General features: G+C 41.9%; 3 protein-coding genes across 4 annotated transcripts in view; all 3 read right to left on the bottom strand.

Annotated features, from left to right (window-relative positions):
• The window catches only part of LOC125027633 (aminopeptidase Ey-like), an 18,724-nt gene extending 16,823 nt beyond the window's left edge, over positions 1-1,901 (bottom strand). Inside the window, exons 1-3 of one of the 2 annotated variants that reach the window (XM_047616801.1) lie at positions 1,700-1,901; positions 1,192-1,299; positions 25-246 (exon numbers count right to left, since the gene is read on the bottom strand). In XM_047616801.1, coding sequence (XP_047472757.1) covers positions 25-246; positions 1,192-1,284 — 315 coding nt within the window. In that variant the 5' untranslated portion in view covers positions 1,285-1,299; positions 1,700-1,901. The remainder of the gene's footprint in view (positions 1-24; positions 247-1,191; positions 1,300-1,699) is intronic. The other variant, XM_047616802.1, reaches the window with a different exon arrangement.
• A 992-nt stretch (positions 1,902-2,893) lies between these two features.
• LOC125027632 (leucyl-cystinyl aminopeptidase-like) lies at positions 2,894-3,976 on the bottom strand. Its single transcript, XM_047616800.1, has 3 exons — positions 3,854-3,976; positions 3,546-3,618; positions 2,894-3,313 (listed from the first exon to the last, which is right to left on the bottom strand). The coding sequence occupies exons 1-3, from the start codon at positions 3,946-3,948 to the stop codon at positions 3,128-3,130; spliced, it is 354 nt and encodes a 117-aa protein (XP_047472756.1). The 5' UTR covers positions 3,949-3,976; the 3' UTR covers positions 2,894-3,127.
• A 4,440-nt stretch (positions 3,977-8,416) lies between these two features.
• Positions 8,417-10,000, bottom strand: part of LOC125026926 (aminopeptidase N-like) — a 15,029-nt gene continuing 13,445 nt past the window's right edge. Inside the window, exons 12-16 of the mRNA XM_047615530.1 lie at positions 9,752-9,908; positions 9,565-9,646; positions 9,252-9,435; positions 8,793-9,126; positions 8,417-8,610 (exon numbers count right to left, since the gene is read on the bottom strand). Coding sequence (XP_047471486.1) covers positions 8,417-8,610; positions 8,793-9,126; positions 9,252-9,435; positions 9,565-9,646; positions 9,752-9,908 — 951 coding nt within the window. The remainder of the gene's footprint in view (positions 8,611-8,792; positions 9,127-9,251; positions 9,436-9,564; positions 9,647-9,751; positions 9,909-10,000) is intronic.

Below are 10,000 nucleotides of genomic sequence, written 5' to 3'. Positions count from 1 at the left end.
AACCAAATAATCACCATCACATACCTTAACAGTGTCGTTTTTGGTGATGATGTCGTCCATGTGGAGTGTGATGTTAGACGTCGGTTCCAGGACCTCCATCTCCACCTCCACGTGGCCGAGGATGCTGAAGTTGCCGTTGATGAAGGGCTGAAGTTTGATGACATAGTGAAGTGGCCTGAGCGACCGAGGGAGTCTGATATCCAGCTCTCCTCCCTCATTGGCTCTGATTGTTGCTGCTGTTTGCTTCTATTTGAAATGAACATAAACGGAGATGTTAACTTGGTTACAGGATGACGTGTAGAAGGATTAAGTCTTTAGTACGATTACATGGATAAATATCGTGTGTAGTGTGAGTGTGTGACAAAAAGTGAAGTTGTTTGCATGATTTCCTTATCCGTAAGTGTACTTTATACAGGAAAGACACATAGCCCGTATTATTGAAGAATGTTTATGATCATCTGGACACGGAAGGAAATAGTTCAAGCAGTGTAAGACAACACGGGAAAACAACTTTCTTCTGTTATAGGGCACGGGTGCTTCTCAGCTCTGATATTCTTTGATCAAACATAAAGCGAGCAAACAGGGCCAAACATTGCCTGAGCCCGAAATGAAAAAGTTTTCAGGGATATGAGAAACATAAACAGTAACTAAGAGATTTGTATGTTACAGCAGTGGTCTAAACTACCATAAGTAAATCAGTTGAAAAGGTTTGTTCGGTAGTAGCAGTGTTAAGTTACACTAACTAATGTTATTAATATCCATAAAGGAACTCAATATGGTTATATCATTATACCCTGATGGCAAACAATTGATTAGATAATTTTCATCTAGGAAAATAATCAAGTTGATGTTTTTCTTTTTATTAGTGACAAACGTGAGCTTGTTTAATCCACATGTGGCTTGAACATCAGAATAAAAAAAAAAAAAAAAACACACACACACGCACACACACACACACACACACACACACACACACACACACACACACACACACACACACACACACACACACACAGACTGCAATTACTGTTGAACTATTTGTACTGAATGTGTGTCTTTGGTATCACGTTGACGCGGTCGAGTCGAGTCGCCGTCACACCCGTCACTGTAAACACTTCCGGCAGCGAGAGACCGCCACGTTCCCTCAGACAAATGCCTTAGAGTGAAAAGAGACACGTCACCCTTACTTACGAGGGGCTCTTCGTTGGAAAGCCGAGGCGTGGTGCCATCAGCAGTGTGGAAAGATGAGGTGACGATGCAGAGAAGGGATACGCGCAATAGCATCTTTCCTGTAAGTGCCTGAACACGAGGCCGAACATAAGGGTTGCAGTATTAATGCTTGCCATTTTCCCGAGGAAATTATGTTCCTACTGATGGTTCTTTTGCTGTTTACTGTTATTTTCGGTAATATTTCATATGTTATCGTTTAGTTTTCACTTTTTTTATCATGTTAATTTTCTTAATGTTTAAATTTCACTTTTTGTTATTATGTCCATTGAATGATCCTACAATTCGCATAGAACTGAATATATCCAAAATAAATAATGATATGAAAGCATATTGTCCTGGAAAGTGAATGTGATATGTCTTGATGTCTTACAAATTACGAAACAGACTTTTTACACCACATATTTAATAAATATGGTGGTTCATATTAATTTAGAGATATTACTATCATGAATATTTTTTCAGTTCCTACCTGCTTGGTCCTGGACGGCGGAGCAACAGGAGACGTTGTTACAATTGGGGAAGAAATCAATGTGACGATAGGGTTGTTTTTACACAGACTGGTTCGTTGCCGGTGCAAGGAAGCTAAAAGTCACGAATGTATATTCAGACAAGTAAACACACACACACACACACACACACACACACACACACACACACACACACACACACACACACACACACACACACACACAAAGCTACACTTTATGTACACACAGACTAGCCCAGACCCACAAAGTCTTTCTTCGCTGAGATTGAAAGATTAAAAGAGAATCTACATTTCCCACGACCAAAAAGCAGCCTATGATCTTGGGGTCAGCACTTTGTTGCATTTGGTCATACAGTTAAAATCGTGATTTTTCGCCCAAAACTTTGCACTTCTGGGTCACTGCTGATATTTTCAGCTGTAGTATTTACCCATTCTGCATGTTCTTTCCTTTAGGTGTGTGTGTGTGTGTGTGTGTGTACATACATATGCGTTTGTGTGTGTGTATATAAATGTGCGTTTATGTATATATGTATATATATATATATATATGTATGTGTATATATATGTATATATAAGTATATATACATGCAACATACAAACATACATACATACATACATATGTACATATGTATATATATACATATTTATTTATTTATTTATTTATTTATTTTTGCATGAATGCATGTTTGTTTCTATGTATATACATATATACATATACATATATATATACATACATATATATATATGTATGCATATATGTATGTGTGTGTGTATGTGTGTATGTATGTATATGTATATATGTGTATATATGTATATATATACACATACACACACACACACACATATATGTGTGTGTGTGTGTGTGTGTGTGTGTGTGTGTGTGTGTGTGTGTGTGTGTGTGTGTAAGTGTGTGTGTATGTATGTATGTATACTATGTAAATGTATATACATACATATATGTCTGTGTGTGTGAGAGACAGAGAGAGTGAATGAGTGAGTGTGTGTGTGTCATCAGTCCACTGCATATTTGTATTTGCAGCAGTACCAATAAAAGGAAACCCTATGAACTAGAGCTCTCGCATTCATTCTCTTCTTGCAATTTCGAAGCAACCTTGAGAGCGCCGAAAGCTGTTGTGCCTCTCAACATGGCCACCAGGTACTTCATGTTGAGTGAATTAACGATATAAACGATATAAAAGATAAGCATAACAAATTGTATATATTTTTTGAAATATACAATAAATATATTACAATTCTGATGTGGCTAGTGTATCACATGTCTTATGAAAGTTAACAGGTGATGTGATTTCCATACAATCGTGATATACTGTATTTCATATGATCATAGAATTATGTTTATATCATACACTTCTTTCTTCATCTGCTGTCTTCCAAGGTCTGCATAATTAATCATCCAGGCATGTTCTTTCTTGCATTAGATTTTCCCGAATAGCCCATTTCCTCCAGCAACTGAGCTATGACGTCACAGTTAGCGTCCGTCCAGGCGATGTTGTTGCGTATCTGCTCCAGCACCTGGTGGATCTTCCGCCTGTTGCCGGCCAAGTCTACGCCTCCGCGACTCAGAAAGCGCTCCACCTGAGTAAAATTGGATAAAGACTTTACTAAGAGGGGATAGGGATTTACACGTGCCGACATAGATACGCACTAGCATGTATCTATGGGCGCATTTATGGACGCATGCTAGTATGCATGTATTTACGTGTGTGTGTGTGTGTGTGTGTGTGTGTGTGTGTGTGTGTGTGTGTGTGTGTGTGTGTGTGTGTGTGTGTGTGTGTGTGTGTGTGTGTGTGTGTACATTGAAACTTACGATTTCTAGTTCCGCTTTCGTGTTGGAGGAGAACGTTAACGACTCAAGGAGCTCGCCTCTGATCCTCTTCTTGCTGTGGAGTAAGCAAGCCTTCACAAATTTTGCCAATCAAGCAATGCTAAAAGAGACTAACAATATACTTCCTGACACGCAAGCAAGCATTTTCATATACATTTACATAATTTTGTGGTCATTACTTCTCTGCGATTCACTCGAGGGGTGTTTTACTGATATATTTGTTTCTATTTCTATTCTCAGATAGAACTAGAAACTGCTATATGTGCATATCAAAGCGTGAGAGAACTTACTGCAGGAAAAGGTGATTCCAGTTCTGGGTAAGGAAGTCCCGCACCAAAAGCCGACCAGGTTCTTCCTTTCCTATTATGCCCAGGATGTTCCTCATGAGTCCGTGCTTCTTGCTTATCGTACCGACCAAGTTGACAACAATGTTCAGATATCTGTTAAATGATTCAGTGTCACAAGAACGGCACTGCAGTTAATTAGTTATCGCAATAAAATTCCACAATTATGCCACTAATAATAAATCCAAGGTGCACTTGTAGAGACATACCTCTTCAGCACATCGGTTTCTCTGCTACACGCCAGGGCAGAGAGGAGAACAGATTTTTCGTCCGCGTCGTCTGACCGGAGGAATTGCTCATACGCAAAGTTCCACTCGGCTTCCCCGCCCTGCGATATGCCAGAGCAGTACACCAGTGACTTGGAAAGAGGGGGAACAGTGCTGGAAGCGAGAAAAGAGATGGTTGAAATGAGAGTGCATGGCGACGGCAGTAAAAGAGAAGAAAATAGCAATAGTAAAAAAAAAGAGCGAATGTCGATGGTTGAAAAAGAATGAACAAAAATGGATGAAAAAAGACAACAAACAGGGATGATATAAAAAAAAAAAAAAAAGAGCAAACGACAGTTGAAAGAAGAAAAGCAACAATGTTTGAAAGAGAGAGCTCTCCTTTCAGAAATACCATTACCTTGACCCTTTAACCGCGTTAGGCGACCATAGTAGAAATGCGACTATAGTTCACAGCCTTAGAAACATAAAATTGTGTTCCTGGGCGATGGCTCTGTGTCCTCTGGGCTGTTCTGTCGGGGAAATTATGCCATCTGCCCCTTTTCTTTGTATAACGCTTTATTTTGAGGAGTACCAGAAAAATAAAATATGCAAAAAAAAAAAATTAAACGTTTATAAGATGTAATTGGCTGTTCACATGAACTAAAAATTCAGTTTGAAATAAAAGACAAAAGAGAATATATCTTAATTGCTTAGCTTTACCGAGCATGAATGCAGATAATGAAGAGTGTGGTGACTGAGGGGAAAATGAAATGGGATATTTTCTGAGATTCGGAAAAAAGGATTGTGGTTTTGAAATACCTGAGCTTGTCTGGGTTTTCCATCCACTGAAGATAAAGAGAATGTAATGTTTCAAAGCACTCCTGAAGGCCCAGTTCACAGTCCACGGGAAAGGCTAACTCTTCCCCAAGAAGAGCCTCGTCCACGCTGTCACGGACTCCAACGGCCTTGTATAGCGGAAGACCGCCCACGTCCAGAATGAAGCGCTGTTTAAAGGCAGGTTAACATAGACGGAAAAAAATGTATGTGCATATGAATACAATATTACTGTGTGTGTATAAATATATACACGTGTGTATATATGTGTATGTGTATATGTATATGTATATATGTATATATGAATAAATAAGTAAATATATACACATATTTGTGTGTGTGTGTGTGTGTGTAAATATATCAGTATTATTATTCAACAGCGTATCATTCAACTGCAGAACTAAGACCTCTCTCAAGGCTTTATTGAAAGGATATATAAATGTATGTATGTGTGTATGTCCTCGTGACAGGTCTGGTCGAGGTGCCCAAGCCATGACCTTCCTAGGTCGTCCACGGGCCTTCTCCACCCAGAATTGTTTCGCAGAGAGACAACCTGATGGGCAGGGTCTCCCACAGGGAAACAAGGTAGGTGCCTGTATAGCCTGAGTTGGCTGTACCGCATTATGTAAGGAACAGGTTCCATGCCAGTCTCACGGTGTAGCTGTCGGTTGGACACATGGTCCTGCCAACTGTAACCCATGATCCAGCAAAGAGACTCGTTACAAAAGGCATTAAGACGAGATTCCAAGGCACTAGATAGTGTCCAGGTTTCGCTTCCATAGAGCAAAACTGGTAGTATCAAGGCCTTGAAGACACATAGCTTGTTTTTTCTGCATAGTTACCGAAATCTACAAATGCTCTTGTTGATCGAGTTCATGGCTCCTGCTGCCAGGCCAATCTGTCAACTGACTTCTTGGTCTTACAGCCCAGAGATATGGACTACCCTACCAAGGTATGCAAAGCTCTCTGTGACTTCAACGTCCTCATGACAAGCATGGATTCTCTGGGTTCCCCTAACAAGCCCCCAAAGTCCTGATTCTTGTTCTTGGTCCAGGAGACCTATGGGATAGCAACATTATTGGCAAAGTCAAGGTCTGAGACCTTGATATTGCCCATTGTTGTACCACACTGACTTTGGATAGGAGTTCTGCTCATCATCCAGTCCATGGAGTTGCAAGATTACAGCCTTACCTCACCCCTGAAGTAATAGGAAAAAAGTTTGACAGGCCCCAACCACACTTTACAGCACTTTCATTACCAGTATATAGGCTTGCTATTAGGCCAATAACCCATGTCAGAATTTCCCTAAATCTCAGAATCTCCCATGGCGATATTTGATGCACTAAGTTAAATGCCTTCTTAAGGTTGATATAAGCTGTAAGTAACCCACAACCAAACTCACTACGGAGATCCACAATTCCTCAAAGCACTAGGATACGGTCTATTGTATACATGCTAGGAGTGAATCCAGACTGCTCCAGTTTCTTTAGGTGGTCACGGATCCATTTCAGAAGAATGTGAGTGAAATCTTGCCTGGTATACTGAGCAATGTAACACCACGGTAGTTGGTACAATGATCCCCTTTCCCCTTCCAGAGAGGGATGACCACACCCCTTAACAGATCAGGGGGGATGGAACCAGTCTACCAGATGGCAGTTACGTATAGCCTTCAGCTTTCCCACTCTTCAGCTTACAAATCGCCATCCTAACCCCAGTTAGGGGAGGAGGTTCCTTGCTGATGGGTGGGTCCAGTACAGGTATTGTGATACCACTTGCATCCAAGCTAACTGTTGGAGGGTCTGCCTGGTACAGCTGCTAAAAATACTCAGCTCAATGTTCATGAACCCCACCATGATCTAAGATGATCTGCAAGAAGAGCTTAGAGTTCCATTTTCTCAGGGCTTGGTAGGCAGGGCGAAGGTAATTTACCAAGAAATAGCCTTCAACCTCTTTAGCGAGTCCTGATTGCCATGCAACATGCTTTAGTGCCCTACAATGTTTCCAGGGAGATGATTTTCTGCCTTGCCCTCGGGCATACAGCAATGGGCTTCAGAGCTGCTTCAAGTGTTTTGCGCATGAAGGACTCCCACAGAGCAAGTTCTGTGAATCGATCAGAGACTGCCGTGGCGAACTCATAGGCAGACTCTTCCTCCCTCAAACACCCTAGAGTGGCCACTGAAGGGATGGGGAGTTATGAAAGGTACCTGTAGGGTAGCTATTACCAGTCTATGGTCAGTGCCACAGAAGACGGCACTCCGGTAAACCATGCAATTCTGAAGGATCTTCCATCAAGTGCTGACAAGAATACCTAAATCACTATAACATGTCCAGCCATGCAGATTGGAGCACTAATATCATGAGCCAGAAAGCCTCATTCACAGGGACCTAACAAAGTCCAGGATCAGCTGGCATCCTGAGCCATAGGGGACATCTCATAGCAGGTTGATCGCAGCTGGATACCACATTGTATTTGCCCAGAACAATGCAAATGTCTTGCTGTGGACAATTGAGTGCCACAGATGTGACGTAAAACACTACTTTCACTTCGAGTTTGCAGATATCAGTAGGAGTATACACAGCAATAATAGACACAAAGCCAAAAGTATACTTCAGTCTCAATACACTCTTTAACCGGTGTTATCTCAACTAGCAAGGGTTGAAGTTGGCTGGAGATGGTTATGGCATATGGCTACTCCCTGGAGATGATGACCATCGCCACAGCTTGACCAGTAGTAGGTGTACCAAACCATATATGCTGCTACCAGGTCTTCTCACCTCCAAGAAGGCACCCACCTCAACTCCAAACCGCTCCATTTCCCACGATAGCAGAGGTAACCGCTCGTCCTGCCAAAAGGACTGGATGTTCCAAGCGCCTCTGGGTGGACGCCACCCCCACCGACGCTACCACAAATAAAAGGGGTCAGCAGGATGTGGGGCCCATCGGCCTCTGGGGTTCCCTTAGGCTTTGCCCCACAGGCCTCATACTGGGTTGGTGCCTGCCAGGGTGCAGGATAGGAATGAGTTATTCATCCCGCCAACACTTGCCCTCCCAACGGGACCCACAGCCTGCCTCACTTGCTGTGTCGGAGGGACAGCACCCTTCCCCCCAGCATATCCATTTATTCTAGACAGTGCCAATGTGTTATCTGGGGGAAGGAGGGATGAAAGGCCCACCTCCCCTGAGCCGCCCATTAACCCAAGGATGTATATGTATGCATATATATTTATATATGTATATACATATATGTATATACATACAAACATATATGTATATATACATGTATATACATACATATATATATGTGTGTGTGTGTGTGTGTATGCATATAAGTATGTATATGTACATACATGTATGTATGTATGTATTTATATATATATATATATATATATATATATATATATTTATATGTGTGTGTATCATCAGTCTATTACATATTTGTATATGCAGCAGTACCAATACAAGCAAACCCTATGAACTACAGCTCTCGCATCCATTCTCTTCTTGTAATTTCAAAGCAACCTTGAGAGCGCTGAAAGCTGCTGTGCCTCTCAACATGGCCACCAGGTACTTCATGTTTTCTGCAGCCACGGTTCGAGGCAGATGCTCCGTTTCCTTCGACAGGTAGGCGTAAACACCCAAGGCAACTTTGTAGGTGAGGTGACCTGAAGGCAAAGGGGTTTTACACATGTGTGTGTGCATGAGTGTATTTGCATGTGTGCGTGTGTGTTTTCTTATTCTGTTGATAAAGAGAAAACTTTCTATGAACTTCATATATCCATCTGTTTTAGCGTACATCATAAAATGTAATCCTCGATAAAGACATAATGCTTAAGTATAAACCCACCAGCTTTAGCAAGATTCATAGCATCATCAATAATCTGTGCACGATTGAAAACATGGATGACCTTATGGTCGTCCTTCAGCTGTTGGATGAGGAGGTTCCAGTTGTGGTCGTCATAGTTGACTCTGTAGTAGCCTGTCTGCTGCAGATTGAAGATGACCCACTCATCTTCGGCAGAAGAATATGTGACGTTTAAGCTTTCCCAGTAGTCCCTCATCCACACCATAATCTGTGTTCTGTTGAAGTCAACTCTGCTCCGAGTCGTGAAAGACAAGGGAATCCACCACCTGTAGTCGTGCGTGTCACTGAGGTTGCGATTTTCTGAAAGGAAGTGTTCCTGAGAAGGAAAAAGTTATGGAATACTGTTCTTAATAAATAATTCTAATTTTGCATAACGTGTTTTTAATAACTAGTTGGGTGCCTTATATACCAGTAATATTCGATATGATACACAAAGCCTACCTGCGTGATGATGCCTGAGGTCCTGTCGGCGCTTCTGGCCAACCGGACGACGGGGAAGCCCTTCTGCAGCGTCCACGGGTCCATGAACATCTTGACGGTGTCGAAATCAAATATACGGCCATCCTGGTGGGCGGCATCAGTCAGGTACTCCCATAGGTCGTCTTGAGCTGCATTGCTGTACTTGCTGAAGAATAGTTCAGAAAGAGTGGTATGAAAAATCTTACCGAATTTAGCAGCAATAAAATCCATTCATACCTTTTCTGGGTTCTAAACATGTGCAATAACAACAAAAAAAAAGCGCGCAAATAGTTACAATAAATTGAAGTAGTTGTTGAGGCCTTTCTTGAAGGTGGCTTGCCCGAGGAAGTGGGACATCATACGGATGATGGAGGCTCCTTTGATGACAGAGAGGAAATGAACGGCATTGATATTATACACGACATTTTGTGGAACTGGCACTTGCTTCTTATTCAGAACGAGTCAACAGTGGCAGAGCTTACCTTTCAAGTAAGATATGCTGTCGAAATTTTCGTTGATATCATCTCGGTGACAAACAGGGATGTTGATTTTATGTGACGACTGTAGGCTATCCTCCCGGAACACCTGCTGGAGCATCCTGACGCCCGCTGCCTCCGCGCCCTCCCATAGGGCCTCCGGCTGAAAAGTAAAGAGATAGTAATGAAGGAATAATGACAATAAAAAGAAGAGATATGCATACATGGACAACTGAAAAAATAATAGTAATATAT

The sequence above is a fragment of the Penaeus chinensis genome, chromosome 7 (genome assembly GCF_019202785.1).
Source record: "Penaeus chinensis breed Huanghai No. 1 chromosome 7, ASM1920278v2, whole genome shotgun sequence".
NCBI lineage: Eukaryota > Metazoa > Arthropoda > Malacostraca > Decapoda > Penaeidae > Penaeus > Penaeus chinensis.
Note: the sequence above shows the minus strand (reverse complement) of the source record. Positions and strands in the feature narration are given on the sequence as shown.

What these genes read in the sequence shown, in the direction of transcription:
- LOC125027632 (XM_047616800.1), bottom strand. Translation starts at nt 3,948, where the DNA reads ATGAGGAACATCCTGGGCATAATAGGAAAGGAAGAACCTGGTCGGCTT. An exon ending in TGGAATCACCTTTTCCTGCA is followed by an intron (nt 3,619 to 3,853) that starts GTAAGTTCTCTC and finishes CTTACTCCACAG; the next exon opens with CAAGAAGAGGATCAGAGGCG. An exon ending in CGAAAGCGGAACTAGAAATC is followed by an intron (nt 3,314 to 3,545) that starts GTAAGTTTCAAT and finishes AATTTTACTCAG; the next exon opens with GTGGAGCGCTTTCTGAGTCG.